This window comes from Brassica napus, chromosome C4 (assembly GCF_020379485.1).
Source record: "Brassica napus cultivar Da-Ae chromosome C4, Da-Ae, whole genome shotgun sequence".
Classification (NCBI taxonomy): Eukaryota; Viridiplantae; Streptophyta; class Magnoliopsida; order Brassicales; family Brassicaceae; genus Brassica; species Brassica napus.
Window position 1 is genome coordinate 62,164,868 of NC_063447.1, and position 17,909 is coordinate 62,182,776.

The 17,909-nt window shown below is 29.4% G+C and overlaps 1 protein-coding gene across 1 annotated transcript; it reads right to left on the reverse strand.

The window, feature by feature from the left end:
• Nucleotides 1–14,463: 14,463 nt before the first annotated feature.
• LOC106394261 (DNA cross-link repair 1A protein) lies at nt 14,464–17,732 on the reverse strand. The gene is made up of 10 exons (XM_048755309.1): nt 16,913–17,732; nt 16,639–16,821; nt 16,173–16,553; nt 16,040–16,103; nt 15,745–15,962; nt 15,563–15,670; nt 15,388–15,493; nt 15,098–15,309; nt 14,918–15,021; nt 14,464–14,838 (listed from the first exon to the last, which is right to left on the reverse strand). The coding sequence occupies exons 1-10, from the start codon at nt 17,567–17,569 to the stop codon at nt 14,694–14,696; spliced, it is 2,178 nt and encodes a 725-aa protein (XP_048611266.1). The 5' UTR covers nt 17,570–17,732; the 3' UTR covers nt 14,464–14,693.
• Between the last annotated feature and the right edge of the window lie 177 nt (nt 17,733–17,909).

Sequence of the window (17,909 nt, forward strand, 5' to 3'; positions counted from 1 at the left end):
GTGTTGTTTTCAAATTTATAACCACATTCTACATTTGTATTAATGTATTTTAAGCTGTTTTTCTTGGTATACGGGAATCGTTATAATTTTTTTATCACTTAATCTAGTAAAACTTCATAATACTCCTTAAATCGAGAGAATAACCACTATAAATCACTATTTTCTTAAAAAACGGGGACAAAAAGGCTCCAAACCTCTTTGAACATCATTATATGTTAGTTCAGGATCCAAATATGCATTAAAACAATATTATCGTATTTTTTGAATTGTTTTCAAAATCTATGTGTTAACCCCTAGGAAAATATTGAGTTTTTGGTAAATGTTTTATATAATGAGGCCTATAATCTTTTGTGTTGTTTAGAAGTTTATAATGATATTCTAAACTTGTATTAACGTATGTTAACTCTCTTTTATGGTATATGAGAATCGTTATAATTTTTTTATCAATTAATTTAGTAATACTTTATAATACTCATTAAATCGATAGAATAACAACTATAAAATCACTATTTTCTTAAAAATCGGAGACAACAAAGGCTTCAAACCTCTTTAAACATCATCATATGTTAGTCCATGATGCAAATATGCATTAAAACCATATAGTCGTATTTTTTGAAATTTTTTCAAAATCAATGTGTTAACCCCTACGAAAATATTGAGTTTTTGGTAAATGTTTTATATACTAAAGCCTATAATCTTTAGTATTGTTTTAAAATTTCTAACCACATTCTAAATTTGTATTAATGTATTTTAAGCTCTTTTTCATGGTATATGGGAATCGTTATCATTTGTTTATCAATTAATTTAGTAAAACTTCATAATACTCCTTAAATTGAAGGAATAACCACTACAAAATCACTATTTTCTTAAGAAACGAAGACAACAAAGGCTCCAAACCTCCTTGAACATCATCACATGTTAGTGCATGATGAAACTATGCAATAAAACAATATTATTATATTTTTAATTTTTCTCAAATTCTATGTGTTAACCTAACCACTACGAAAATATAGAGTTTTACGTTAAACGCTCTATATACTGAAGTTTATATTGAGTTTTACGTTAAACGCTCTACGAAAATATTGAGTTTTAACCCTGTTTCATGGTACATGGAAATTTTTATATTTTGTTTATCAATTAATTTAGTAAAACTTCATAATACTCCCTAAATCGGTGGAATAACCCCTATTAAATCGCTATTCTCTTGAAAAACGGAGACAAAAAAGCTCCAAACCTCTTTAAACATAATCATATGTTAGTTCAGGATGCAAATATGCATTAAAACAATATAGTCGTATTTTTAAAAAAATTTCAAAATCTATGTGTTAACCCCTACGAAAATATTGAGTTTTTGATCAATGTTTTATATACTGAAGCCTATAATCTTTAGTGTTGTTTTCAAATTTATAACCACATTCTACATTTGTATTAATGTATTTTAAGCTGTTTTTCTTGGTATACGGGAATCATTATAATTTTTTTATCAATTAATTTAGTAAAACTTCATAATACTCCTTAAATCGAGGGAATAACCACTATAAATCACTATTTTCTTAAAAAACGGAGACAACAAAGGCTCCAAACCTCCTTAAACATAATCATATGTTAGTTCAGGATGCAAATATGCATTAAAACAATATTGTCGTATTTTTTGAAATTTTTTCAAAATCTATGGGTTAACCCTACGAAAATATTGAGTTTTTGATCAATGTTTTATATACTGAAGCCTATAATCTTTAGTGTTGTTTTCAAATTTATAACCACATTCTACATTTGTATTAAAGTATTTTAAGCTATTTTTCTTGGTATACGGGAATCGTTATAATTTTTTATCTATTAATTTAGTAAAACTTCATAATACTCCTTAAATCGAGGGAATAACAACTATAAAATCACTATTTTCTTAAAAATCGGAGACAACAAAGGCTTCAAACCTCTTTAAACATCATCATATGTTAGTCCAGGATGCAAATATGCATTAAAACCATATAGTCGTATTTTTTGAAATTTTTTCAAAATCTATGGGTTAACCCCTACGAAAATATTGAGTTTTAGATCAATGTTTTATATACTGAAGCCTATAATCTTTAGTGTTGTTTTCAAATTTATAACCACATTCTACATTTGTATTAATGTATTTTAAGCTGTTTTTCTTGGTATACGGGAATCGTTATAATTATTTTATCACTTAATCTAGTAAAACTTCATAATACTCCTTAAATCGAGAGAATAACCACTATAAATCACTATTTTCTTAAAAAACGGGGACAAAAAGGCTCCAAACCTCTTTGAACATCATTATATGTTAGTTCAGGATCCAAATATGCATTAAAACAATATTATCGTATTTTTTGAATTGTTTTCAAAATCTATGTGTTAACCCCTAGGAAAATATTGAGTTTTTGGTAAATGTTTTATATAATGAGGCCTATAATCTTTAGTGTTGTTTAGAAGTTTATAATGATATTCTAAACTTGTATTAACGTATGTTAACTCTCTTTTATGGTATATGAGAATCGTTATAATTTTTTTATCAATTAATTTAGTAATACTTTATAATACTCATTAAATCGATAGAATAACAACTATAAAATCACTATTTTCTTAAAAATCGGAGACAACAAAGGCTTCAAACCTCTTTAAACATCATCATATGTTAGTCCATGATGCAAATATGCATTAAAACCATATAGTCGTATTTTTTGAAATTTTTTCAAAATCAATGTGTCAACCCCTACGAAAATATTGAGTTTTTGGTAAATGTTTTATATACTAAAGCCTATAATCTTTAGTATTGTTTTAAAATTTCTAACCACATTCTAAATTTGTATTAATGTATTTTAAGCTCTTTTTCATGGTATATGGGAATCGTTATCATTTGTTTATCAATTAATTTAGTAAAACTTCATAATACTCCTTAAATTGAAGGAATAACCACTACAAAATCACTATTTTCTTAAGAAACGAAGACAACAAAGGCTCCAAACCTCCTTGAACATCATCACATGTTAGTGCATGATGAAACTATGCAATAAAACAATATTATTATATTTTTTAATTTTTCTCAAATTCTATGTGTTAACCTAACCACTACGAAAATATAGAGTTTTACGTTAAACGCTCTATATACTGAAGCTTATATTGAGTTTTACGTTAAACGCTCTACGAAAATATTGAGTTTTAACCCTGTTTCATGGTACATGGAAATTTTTATATTTTGTTTATCAATTAATTTAGTAAAACTTCATAATACTCCCTAAATCGGTGGAATAACCCCTATTAAATCGGTATTCTCTTGAAAAACGGAGACAAAAAAAGCTCCAAACCTCTTTAAACATAATCATATGTTAGTTCAGGATGCAAATATGCATTAAAACAATACAGTCATATTTTTTAAAAAAAATTCAAAATCTATGTGTTAACCCCTACGAAAATATTGAGTTTTTGATCAATGTTAAATATACTGAAGCCTATAATCTTTAGTGTTGTTTTCAAATTTATAACCACATTCTACATTTGTATTAATGTATTTTAAGCTGTTTTTCTTGGTATACGGGAATCGTTATAATTTTTTTATCAATTAATTTATAAAACTTCATAATACTCCTTAAATCGAGGGAATAACCACTATAAATTAAAAAACGGAGACAACAAAGGCTCCAAACCTCATTGAACATAATCATATGTTAGTTCAGGATGCAAATATGCATTAAAACAATATTGTCGTATTTTTAGAAAATTTTTCAAAATCTATGGGTTAACCTCTACGAAAATATTGAGTTTTAGATCAATGTTTTATATACTGATGCCTATAATCTTTAGTGTTGTTTTCAAATTTATAACCACATTCTACATTTGTATTAATGTATTTTAAACTGTTTTTCTTGGTATACGGGAATCGTTATAATTTTTTTATCACTTAATCTAGTAAAACTTCATAATACTCCTTAAATCGAGAGAATAACCACTATAAATCACTATTTTCTTAAAAAACGGGGACAAAAAGGCTCCAAACCTCTTTGAACATCATTATATGTTAGTTCACGATCCAAATATGCATTAAAACAATATTATCGTATTTTTTGAATTGTTTTCAAAATCTATGTGTTAACCCCTAGGAAAATATTGAGTTTTTGGTAAATGTTTTATATAATGAAGCCTATAATCTTTAGTGTTGTTTAGAAGTTTATAATGATATTCTAAACTTGTATTAACGTATGTTAACTCTCTTTTATGGTATATGAGAATCGTTATAATTTTTTTATCAATTAATTTAGTAATACTTTATAATACTCATTAAATCGATAGAATAACAACTATAAAATCACTATTTTCTTAAAAATCGGAGACAACAAAGGGTTCAAACCTCTTTAAACATCATCATATGTTAGTCCAGGATGCAAATATGCATTAAAACCATATAGTCGTATTTTTTGAAATTTTTTCAAAATCAATGTGTTAACCCCTACGAAAATATTGAGTTTTTGGTAAATGTTTTATATACTAAAGCCTATAATCTTTAGTATTGTTTTAAAATTTCTAACCACATTCTAAATTTGTATTAATGTATTTTAAGCTCTTTTTCATGGTATATGGGAATCGTTATCATTTGTTTATCAATTAATTTAGTAAAACTTCATAATACTCCTTAAATTGAAGGAATAACCACTACAAAATCACTATTTTCTTAAGAAACGAAGACAACAAAGGCTCCAAACCTCCTTGAACATCATCACATGTTAGTGCATGATGAAACTATGCAATAAAACAATATTATTATATTTTTTAATTTTTCTCAAATTCTATGTGTTAACCTAACCACTACGAAAATATAGAGTTTTACGTTAAACGCTCTATATACTGAAGCTTATATTGAGTTTTACGTTAAACGCTCTACGAAAATATTGAGTTTTAACCCTGTTTCATGGTACATGGAAATTTTTATATTTTGTTTATCAATTAATTTAGTAAAACTTCATAATACTCCCTAAATCGGTGGAATAACCCCTATTAAATCGCTATTCTCTTGAAAAACGGAGACAACAAAAGCTCCAAACCTCTTTAAACATAATCATATGTTAGTTCAGGATGCAAATATGCATTAAAACAATATAGTCGTATTTTTAAAAAAAAATCAAAATCTATGTGTTAACCCCTACGAAAATATTGAGTTTTTGATCAATGTTTTATATACTGAAGCCTATAATCTTTAGTGTTGTTTTAAAATTTATAACCACATTCTACATTTGTATTAATGTATTTTAAGCTGTTTTTCTTGGTATACGGGAATCGTTATAATTTTTTTATCAATTAATTTAGTAAAACTTCATAATACTCCTTAAATCGAGGGAATAACCACTATAAATCACTATTTTCTTAAAAAAACGGAGACAACAAAGGCTCCAAACCTCCTTGAACATAATCATATGTTAGTTCAGGATGCAAATATGAATTAAAACAATATTGTCGTATTTTTTGAAATTTTTTCAAAATCTATGGGTTAACCCCTACGAAAATATTGAGTTTTAGATCAATGTTTTATATACTGAAGCCTATAATCTTTAGTGTTGTTTTCAAATTTATAACCACATTCTACATTTGTATTAATGTATTTTAAGCTGTTTTTCTTGGTATACGGGAATCGTTATAATTTTTTTATCACTTAATCTAGTAAAACTTCATAATACTCCTTAAATCGAGAGAATAACCACTATAAATCACTATTTTCTTAAAAACGGGGACAAAAAGGCTCCAAACCTCTTTGAACATCATTATATGTTAGTTCAGGATCCAAATATGCATTAAAAAAATATTATCGTAATTTTTGAATTGTTTTCAAAATCTATGTGTTAACCCCTAGGAAAATATTGAGTTTTTGGTAAATGTTTTATATAATGAGGCCTATAATCTTTAGTGTTGTTTAGAAGTTTATAATGATATTCTAAACTTGTATTAACGTATGTTAACTCTCTTTTATGGTATATGAGAATCGTTATAATTTTTTTATCAATTAATTTAGTAATACTTTATAATACTCATTAAATCGATATAATAACAACTATAAAATCACTATTTTCTTAAAAATCGGAGAAAACAAAGGCTTCAAACCTCTTTAAACATCATCATATGTTAGTCCAGGATGCAAATATGCATTAAAACCATATAGTCGTATTTTTTGAAATTTTTTCAAAATCAATGTGTTAACCCTACGAAAATATTGAGTTTTTGGTAAATGTTTTATATACTAAAGCCTATAATCTTTAGTATTGTTTTAAAATTTCTAACCACATTCTAAATTTATATTAATGTATTTTAAGCTCTTTTTCATGGTATATGGGAATCGTTATCATTTGTTTATCAATTAATTTAGTAAAACTTCATAATACTCATTAAATTGAAGGAATAACCACTACAAAATCACTATTTTCTTAAGAAACGAAGACAACAAAGGCTCCAAACCTCCTTGAACATCATCACATGTTAGTGCATGATGAAACTATGCAATAAAACAATATTATTATATTTTTTAATTTTTCTCAAATTCTATGTGTTAACCTAACCACTACGAAAATATAGAGTTTTACGTTAAACGCTCTATATACTGAAGCTTATATTGAGTTTTACATTAAACGCTCTACGAAAATATTGAGTTTTAACCCTGTTTCATGGTACATGGAAATTTTTATATTTTGTTTATCAATTAATTTAGTAAAACTTCATAATACTCCCTAAATCGGTGGAATAACCCCTATTAAATCGCTATTCTCTTGAAAAACGGAGACAACAAAAGCTCCAAACCTCTTTAAACATAATCATATGTTAGTTCAGGATGCAAATATGCATTAAAACAATATAGTCGTATTTTTTTAAAAAAATTCAAAATCTATGTGTTAACCCCTACGAAAATATTGAATTTTTGATCAATGTTTTATATACTGAAGCCTATAATCTTTAGTGTTGTTTTCAAATTTATAACCATATTCTACATTTGTATTAATGTATTTTAAGCTGTTTTTCTTGGTATACGGGAATCGTTATAATTTTTTTATCAATTAATTTAGTAAAACTTCATAATACTCCTTAAATCGAGGGAATAACCACTATAAATCACTATTTTCTTAATAAAACGGAGACAACAAAGGCTCCAAACCTCCTTGAACATAATCATATGTTAGTTCAGGATGCAAATATGCATTAAAACAATATTGTCGTATTTTTTGAAATTTTTTCAAAATCTATGGGTTAACCCCTACGAAAATATTGAGTTTTAGATCAATGTTTTATATACTGAAGCCTATAATCTTTAGTGTTGTTTTCAAATTTATAACCACATTCTACATTTGTATTCATGTATTTTAAGCTGTTTTTCTTGGTATACGGGAATCGTTATAATTTTTTTTATCACTTAATCTAGTAAAACTTCATAATACTCCTTAAATCGAGAGAATAACCACTATAAATCACTATTTTCTTAAAAAACGGGGACAAAAAGGCTCCAAACCTCTTTGAACATCATTATATGTTAGTTCACGATCCAAATATGCATTAAAACAATATTATCGTATTTTTTGAATTTTTTTCAAAATCTATGTGTTAACCCCTAGGAAAATATTGAGTTTTTGGTAAATGTTTTATATAATGAAGCCTATAATCTTTAGTGTTGTTTAGAAGTTTATAATGATATTCTAAACTTGTATTAACGTATGTTAACTCTCTTTTATGGTATATGAGAATCGTTATAATTTTTTTATCAATTAATTTAGTAAAACTTTATAATACTCATTAAATCGATAGAATAACAACTATAAAATCACTATTTTCTTAAAAATCGGAGACAACAAAGGCTTCAAACCTCTTTAAACATCATCATATGTTAGTCCAGGATGCAAATATGCATTAAAACCATATAGTCGTATTTTTTGAAATTTTTTCAAAATCAATGTGTTAACCCCTACGAAAATATTGAGTTTTTGGTAAATGTTTTATATACTAAAGCCTATAATCTTTAGTATTGTTTTAAAATTTCTAACCACATTCTAAATTTGTATTAATGTATTTTAAGCTCTTTTTCATGGTATATGGGAATCGTTATCATTTGTTTATCAATTAATTTAGTAAAACTTCGTAATACTCCTTAAATTGAAGGAATAACCACTACAAAATCACTATTTTCTTAAGAAACGAAGACAACAAAGGCTCCAAACCTCCTTGAACATCATCACATATTAGTGCATGATGAAACTATGCAATAAAACAATATTATTATATTTTTTAATTTTTCTCAAATTCTATGTGTTAACCTAACCACTACGAAAATATAGAGTTTTACGTTAAACGCTCTATATACTGAAGCTTATATTGAGTTTTACGTTAAACGCTCTACGAAAATATTGAGTTTTAACCCTGTTTCATGGTACATGGAAATTTTTATATTTTGTTTATCAATTAATTTAGTAAAACTTCATAATACTCCCTAAATCGGTGGAATAACCCCTATTAAATCGCTATTCTCTTGAAAAACGGAGACAACAAAAGCTCCAAACCTCTTTAAACATAATCATATGTTAGTTCAGGATGCAAATATGCATTAAAACAATATAGTAGTATTTTTTAAAAAAATTCAAAATCTATGTGTTAACCCCTACAAAAATATTGAGTTTTTGATCAATGTTTTATATACTGAAGCCTATAATCTTTAGTGTTGTTTTCAAATTTATAACCACATTCTACATTTGTATTAATGTATTTTAAGCTGTTTTTCTTGGTATACGGGAATCGTTATAATTTTTTATCAATTAATTTAGTAAAACTTCATAATACTCCTTAAATCGAGGGAATAACCACTATAAATCACTATTTTCTTAAAAAAACGGAGACAACAAAGGCTCCAAACCTCCTTGACCATAATCATATGTTAGTTCAGGATGCAAATATGCATTAAAACAATATCGTCGTATTTTTTGAAAATTTTTCAAAATCTATGGGTTAACCCCTACGAAAATATTGAGTTTTAGATCAATGTTTTATATACTGAAGCCTATAATCTTTAGTGTTGTTTTCAAATTTATAACCATATTCTACATTTGTATTAATGTATTTTAAGCTGTTTTTCTTGGTATACGGGAATCGTTATAATTTTTTTTATCGCTTAATCTAGTAAAACTTCATAATACTCCTTAAATCGAGAGAATAACCACTATAAATCACTATTTTCTTAAAAACCGGGGACAAAAAGGCTCCAAACCTCTTTGAACATCATTATATGTTAGTTCAGGATCCAAATATGCATTAAAACCATATAATCGTATTTTTTGAATTTTTTTCAAAATCAATGTGTTAACCCCTAGGAAAATATTGAGTTTTTGGTAAATGTTTTATATACTAAAGCCTATAATCTTTAATATTGTTTTAAAATTTCTAACCACATTCTAAATTTGTATTAATGTATTTTAAGCTCTTTTTCATGGTATATGGGAATCGTTATAATTTGTTTATCAATTAATTTAGTAAAATTTCATAATATTCCTTAAATTAAAGGAATAACCACTATAAAATCACTATTTTCGTAAGAAACGAAGACAACACAGGCTCCAAACCTCCATGGACATCATCACATGTTAGTGCGTGACGAAACTATGCAATAAAACAATATTATTATATTTTTTAATTTTTCCCAAATTCTATATGTTAACCTAACCCATATGAAAATATTGAGTTTTACGTTAAACGCTCTGTATACTGAAGCTTATATTGAGTTTTACGTTAAACGCTCTACGAAAATATTGAGTTTTAACTATGTTTCATGGTTCATGGAAATTTTTATATTTTTTTATCGATTAATTTAGTAAAATATCATAATACTCCATAAATCGGTGGAATAACCCCTATTAAATCGCTATTCTCTTTAAAAACGGAGACAACAAAGGCTCCAAACTTCTTTGAACATCATCATATGTTAGTTCAGGATGCAAATAAGCATTAAAACAATATTATTTTATTTTTTGATTTTTTTTTTAAAAATCTATGTGTTAACCCCTACAAAAATATTGAGTTTTTGGTAAATGTTTTATATACTTAAGCCTATAATCGTTAGTGTTGTTTTAAAATTTCTAACCACATTCTACATTTTTATTAATGTATTTTAAGCTGTTTTTCATGGTATATGAGAATCGTTATAAATTTTTTATCAATTAATTTAGTAAAACTTCATAATACTCTTTAAATCGAGGGAATAACCACTATAAATCACTATTTTCTTAAAAACGGAGACAAAAAGGCTCCAAACCTCTTTGAACATCATTATATGTTAGTTCAGGATCCAAATATGCATTAAAACAATATTATCGTATTTTTTGAATTTTTTTCAAAATCTATGGGTTAACCCCTACGAAAATATTGAGTTTTTGATTAATGTTTTATATACCGAAGCCTATAATCTTTAGTGTTGTTTTCAAATTTATAACCACATTTTACATTTGTATTAATGTATTTTAAGCTGTTTTTCTTGGTATACGGGAATCGCTATAATTTTTTATCAATTAATTTAGTAAAACCTCATAATACTCCTTAAATCGAGGGAACAACCACTATAAATCACTATTTTAAAAAAAAAAAACGGAGATAAAAAGGCTCCAAACCTCTTTGAACATCATTATATGTTAGTTCAGGATCCAAATATGCATTAAAACAATATAATCGTATTTTTTGAATTTTTTTTCAAAATCTATGTGTTTAATCTCTACGAAAATATTGAGTTTTTGGTAAATGTTTTATATAGTGAAGCCTATAATCTTTAGTGTTGTTTTAAAATTTATAATGATATTCTAAATTTTTATTAACGTATGTTAATTCTCTTTTATGGTATATGAGAATCGTTATAATTATTTTATCAATTAATTTAGTAATACTTTATAATACTCTTTAAATCGATAGAATAACAACTATAAAATCACTATTTTCTTAAAAATCGGAGACAACAAAGGCTTCAAACCTCTTTAAACATCATCATATGTTAGTCCAGGATGCAAATATGCATTAAAACCATATAGTCGTTTTTTTTGAAATTTTTTCAAAATCAATGTGTTAACCCCTACGAAAATATTGAGTTTTTGGTAAATATTTTTATATACTAAAGCCTATAATCTTTAATATTGTTTTAAAATTTCTAACCACATTTTAAATTTGTATTAATGTATTTTAAGCTCTTTTTCATGGTATATGGGAATCGTTATAATTTTTTTATCAATTAATTTAGTAAAACTTCATAATACTCCTTAAATTGAAGGAATAACCACTATAAAATCACTATTTTCGTAAGAAACAAAGACAACACATGCTCCAAACCTCCATGAACATCATCACATGTTAGTGCGTGACGAAACTATGCAATAAAACAATATTATTATATTTTTTTAATTTTTTTCAAATTCTATGTGTTAACCTAACCCCTACGAAAATATTGAGTTTTACGTTAAACGCTCTATATACTAAAGCTTATATTGAGTTTTACGTTAAACGCTCTACGAAAATATTGAGTTTTAACTATGTTTCGTGGTACATGGAAATTTTTATATTTTTTTATCGATTAATTTAGTAAAACATCATAATACTCCCTAAATCGGTGGAATAACCCCTATTAAATCGCTATTCTCTTTAAAAACGGAGACAACAAAGGCTCCAAACCTCTTTGAACATCATCATATGTTAGTTCAAGATGCAAATATGCATTAAACAATATTATTTTATTTTTTGATTTTTTTTCAAAATCTATGTGTTAACCCCCTACAAAAATATTGAGTTTTTGGTAAATGTTTTATATACTGAAGCCTATAATCTTTAGTGTTATTTTAAAATTTCTAACCACATTCTACATTTTTATTAATGTATTTTAAGCTCTCTTTCATGATATATGAGAATGGTTATAAATTTTTTATCAATTAATTTAGTAAAACTTCATAATACTCCTTAAATCGTTGGAATAACCACTATAAAATCACTATTTTCTTAAAAAAACGGAGACAAAAAAGGCTCCAAACCTCTTTAAACATCATCATATGTTAGTTAAGGATGCAAATAAGCTTTAAAACAATATTGTTGTATATTTTGAAAAAATTTCAAAATCAATGTGTCACCCCTACGAAAAAATTGAGTTTTTGGTAAATATATTATATATACTGAAGCCTGTAATCTTTAGTGTTGTTTTAAAATTTCTAACCACATTCAACATTTGTCATAATATATTTTAAGCTTTTTTCAAGGTATATTGGAATCGATTTAATTTTTTTTATCAATTAATTTAGTAAAATTTCATAATACTCCTTAAATCGATGGAATAACCACTATAAAATCACTATTTTATTAAAAAAAAATGAGACAACAAAGGCTCCAAACAACCACTATAAAATCACTATTTTATTAAAAAAAATGAGACAACAAAGGCTCCAAACCTCTTTGAACATCATCATATGTTAGTTCAGGATGCAAATATGCATAAAAACAATATTGTCGTATTTTTTGAAATTTTTTCAAAATCTACGTGTTAACCCCTACAAAAATATTTAGTTTTTAGTAAATGTTTTATATACTGAAGCCTATAATCTTTAGTGTTATTTTAAAATTTCTAACCACATTCTACATTTGTATTAATATATTTTAAGCTATTTTTCATGGTATATGGAAATTGTTATAATTTTTTTATAAATTAATTTAGTAAAACTTCATAATACTCCTTAAATCGACGGAATAACCGCTATAAAATCACTATTTTCTTAAAAAAACAGAGACAACAAAGGCTCCAAACATCTTCGAACATCATCATATGTTAGTGCAGGATGCAAATATGCATTAAAACAATATTGTCGTATTTTTTGAATTTTTTTCAAAATCTATTTGGTAAATGTTTTATATACTCAAGCCTATAATCTTTAGTGTTGTGTTAAAATTTCTAACCACATTCTACATTTGTATTAATGTATTTTAAGCTGTTTTTCTTGGTATATGGGAATCGTTATAACTTTTTTATCAATTAATTTAGTAAAACTTCATAATACTCCTTAAATCGATGGAATAACCACTATAAAATCACTATTTTCTTAAAAAAACGGAGACGAAAAGACTCCAAACCTCTTTGAACATCATCATATGTTAGTTCAGGATGTAAATATGCATTAAAACAATATTGTCGTATTTTTTGAATTTTTTTCAAAATCTATGTGTTAACCCCCCTACGAAAATATTGAGTTTTTGGTAAATGTTTTATATACTGAAGCCTATAATCTTTAGTGTTGTTTGAAAATTTCTAACCACTTTCTACATTTGTATTAATGTATTTAAGCTCTTTTTCAAGGTATATGGGAATCATTATAATTTTTTATCAATTAATTTAGTAAAACTTCATAATACTCCTTAAATCGATGGAATAACCACTATAAAATCACTATTTTCTTAAAAAAACGGAGACAACAAAGGCTCCAAACCTCTTTGAACATCATCATATGTTAGTTCAGGATGCAAATATGCATTAAAACAATATTGTCGTATTTTTTGAAAAAAAATTCAAAATCTATGTGTAACCCCTACGAAGATATTGAGTTTTTGGTAAATATGTTATATATATTGAAGCCTATAATCTTTAGTGTTGTTTTAAAATTTCTAACCACATTCTACATTTGTATTAATATATTTTAAGCTCTTTTTCATCGTATATGAGAATTGTTATAATTTTTTTATAAATTAATTTAGTAAAACTTCATAATACTCTTTAAATCGACGGAATAACCACTATAAAATCACTATTTTCTTTAAAAAAAGAGACAACAAAGGCTCCAAACCTCTTTGAACATCATCATATGTTAGTTCATAATGCAAATATGCATTAAAATAATATTGTCATATTTTAAAAAAAAAATCAAAATCTATGTATTACCTACGAAAATTTTGAGTTTTTGGTAAATATTTTATATACTGAAGCCTATAATCTTTAATGTTGTTTGAAAATTTCTAACCACATTCTACATTTGTATTAATGTATTTTAAGCTCTTTTTCATGGTATATGAGAATCGTTATAATTTTTTATCAATTAATTTAGTAAAACTTCATAATACTCCCTAAATCGATGGAATAACCACTATAAAATCACTATTTTCTTGAAAAACGGAGACAACAAAAGCTTCAAACATCTTTGAACATCATCATATGTTAGTGCATGATGCAACTATGCATTAAAACAATAGTCATATTTTTAAAAAAAATTCTCAAAATTTATGTGTTATAACCCTTATGAACCGGTCTATTTTTTGAACAATAACTCTATTTGGGATTAAATTTGTGTCGATTTAGTTTGAAATCATACCGGATCGATCTTGCATTCTCAGAAAATCACCCAAACCGAACCGGTCCATTTCAAAACCACGAACCGGTCTACACATAAGTATCTGCTCGTCTCTGTTTCTTCAATTTAAACGAAACCTCAATATCTGTAATTTTACCGACCAAATAAATTTGATCTGAAAAAAAACATTTCACGACAACAATTCGTTGGAGTTTTCTTGTGAGAAACACAATACATAGTCACGTGTTTTTACATATTGCTACATTATATTAGAACATGATGATAATATCTAACTTCCCTTCGTCCAATCTTTGATACATTCTGCTCAATCGGTAGCCACACTTAAGAGTAGCCAATAATCGCTTACGTAAGCAGCATAGACACCATTGCAGCAGCAGAGTCAGGTCCATCGTTGTTAACACTCGGTATGATCACTTCAGGCGATACTTGTTGCACAAACTCCTTCAGCTCCGTGAAGCTGCTATGCTCACTGTAAGGAACCTCATACCTGAAAACATGTATCATGATTTTGAGCTTCAATGCACACCACAGAGACTTGGAGATGGCGGATGGAGGAATCATCTTACCTTATTATTGTACCCTGTTGTAACCTTCTTCCTGGAGACTTCTTCTTGGACTTTCCAGATGTCCAGCCAGTTGGAGAGAATGCAACTATAAGGCTGTATCGGTTCTGCATTGACATAACATTCGCCTAAGATCTCAGCCACACAAAAAAAAAAAAAAACATTTGTGTAACTGTTTCTTACTGTGTATCGGTTAGCTATATGTTTAAGCCGTTTGAAACTAGCAAGCGTCCACAAGGGCACAACGTGAATGTGGCTCTCCTCTTCCTTCACTGTAAACCACCGCATATCCTCCTTAGAGAATCCCAAACACTCTAGGAGTTTTAACTTCGCAGGATTGATGTAGATCTTCTCACGTAGCACACGTGCAACCTCCAAGAACAGTCTCTCCTTTCCTTTATAAACAGAGAAGAGAGAAAATGATTCAGACTCATCAATAAGCCTGTCTCAAACAAGATATATCGATTTATTACCGATGGTGTAGCTTCCTATTAAGAAGAGTGTCTTTGGATTAAAAGCTTCTGCTTGAATAGCCTCAACAACAAACTGTATCACCGCCTCTTGCTTCGGAAAGTCATACTGCAACAAATGATACCATTTGCATCAAAGCAATCAAGAATAGTTATGTTAGTATGATGCATGACTAACCTGAGGGTTACAGTATGTAGTATCAAGGACAAGAGAGCTGATAGGCGAACCAGTCAGCAAGTTCAACATCTCTTCACTATAGCGGAAATCACCGGTATGTAGAACAGCCTATACACATCAACAGAGTTAAAACATAAGCTGACCAACACATGTTTGGAATGGTCTATAGATTAATCACTCACCTTACCGTTGGCTGGTTCAAAGCGTATCATAATGGATCCAGGGCAGTGGTTTGCATCAAAGCATGTCACATCAACGCCTGCAATATTAACCTTCTGGTTAAGATGCAGGACTTGCAGTCTCTCCCAAGGGATCCCAATCTTCATATTTACCAGCTTCGCGGTGATTAAAGAACAGTATATCTTCCCGTGGCTAAAGGACTTGGTCAGACCTTGATAATCTGTAAATGAGGAGACACAGAGGCTTTAAAGGATTGGTTCTTATGTGTAGTTATACATAATTAGGATAAATACTTACGATCAAGATGAAAGTGTGTAAGAAACCAATGGCAACAGTCGCGTGTGAGGTACTTGAATGCGTCCTGCGTTACATATGTTAAACCATAAAGTCACCAAACATGAAATGGAGAGGGTTGTTGTGGAGAATTTACCACTCGAAAAGGTGTCCCTGGAACGCAATTCCACTGAGGAACGACTTTAGATTTTCCGTTGTTGCCGTTTCTTCTCACAGCAGCACGTCTACATCCCGAATCTGCTGCACTCTTTTCTGCGACAGGTTCTTTAGGGAGCTTCCTAATGCCATCAGTAGCCTGACCAGGGAAAAACTCTGTAATCAACTTGTTGGCGGTTGGTTTTCTAGGCTCACTTGCCTTACGAGTGGTTGACCTCTCCCTCTGTCTCTCTGTAACATTGCTAAGAGACTGTGCCTGCGGTTCAGCAGAAGATGCACATGCTTCTTCTCTAAGTGCGCTAAGTGCATTCGCAATCTTCTTTCTAGGGCCAAGTGACGTAATACCTATGCTCAGGAGATCCTATACCAAGTGTAAACAAGTAAGCTGCATAAATTTCTATTTTCATCATTGTGGTGAAGGTACTTATCAAGTTTTTGTGCCATACCTCCTCAGTGAGTGACTGAAGAGTATCCCAGTCAATCTCTTCGCGAAGAAACACATCTTCATATTTAGCTAAACCTAGACTCCTAACCCACTTAAGCACGGGAGAGAGATCACTAACTAGCTCTGGATGCTGAACAGGATCATCAACAGATTCTTCAATGAAACAAGAAGACTTCAATGAGCCCTACACTCAAATTCACAAGTTTTAAAACAGTTAAATCAAAACTACAACCCCTAAAGTCTAAATCAGATAAACAAAAGGAAGAAGCTTTTACTTGCTCAGGAGCTTGAGTATCAAGACAGTTATTGGTGTGAACGTGCCTCTCCTCCTCACTCAAACCTGAGATATCAGTTTCACACAGTGGACACTGAATCGAATCATCTTTGCCTCCTCCACTGTTACTACCCTCAGGCTCAGAGCAAAGCTTTATCAACACGTCAAGCTCAGAGTCTGACTCTACAAAACAACATTCATCCTCCTCCTCGTCCTCTAACCTAAGACTAACTCTCGACTTCGACAACAACCTAGCCTCCATCGAATTACGCGAATACCCCTCGCGATTCGCCTTAAAGCACTCACCTTTTTTCTCCTCCCCACCGACCAAAACGCCGTCGTTTCCTACTTCCGCCGCGAGAGAGCAAGAATCTCCCGCGGAGGAGCAATCAACGCTCGAGGGGATGCAATCAGGAGTAGAAGACGAGCTAGGAAGAATCGAACCCAGCGCATGAGACCCAGATGAGAAGCAAGTGTCGGAGGTGAATTCAGGAGCCGGAGGAATATTCTCCTTCCCCGGATTAGGGCTGAGTCTGGGCTTCTTCCTCGGAGGACGGTGGGAGATGGTTGGGTGGAGGGGTTTTCGAATTGAGAGCTGAGAGGAGGAAGGAGGGATCTGGAAGTCGTCGTCGTCATCTCCGGCGGTGTTCCACATCATTAAGCTCCGGCGAGGGGGAAGAGATAGAGAGAGCGTGTTTCGTTTGACTGTGTGGAGCGTTAGCACAAGTTCAGAGGAGAGAAAGAGAGAGAGAGAGAGAGAGAGAGAGAGGGAAAACGAAAGACGACGACGTTTCCGATGAATGGGTGTGACGTGAGAGAGCAATCTATACTATATTAAAAGGGATATATGAGGAGTAGGGAGGGTGTCCACGTCAGACAAAAAAATCAACCAATCAGGTTGCAATGTTTTGCCACGTAAGCTCTTTGTTGCCCGTGTTATTCTTTGGCGTTTTCGTTTGGGCTTTGCGTTTTTCTCCTTTGATCTGCTGTGTATACGT

Coding starts and splice junctions, on each gene's coding strand:
- LOC106394261 (XM_048755309.1), bottom strand. CDS start 17,569: ATGATGTGGAACACCGCCGGAGATGACGACGACGACTTCCAGATCCCT. Junction 15,963..16,039: donor TACACACTTTCATCTTGATC/GTAAGTATTTAT, acceptor CCTCATTTACAG/ATTATCAAGGTCTGACCAAG. Junction 14,839..14,917: donor CAACAGGGTACAATAATAAG/GTAAGATGATTC, acceptor ACATGTTTTCAG/GTATGAGGTTCCTTACAGTG.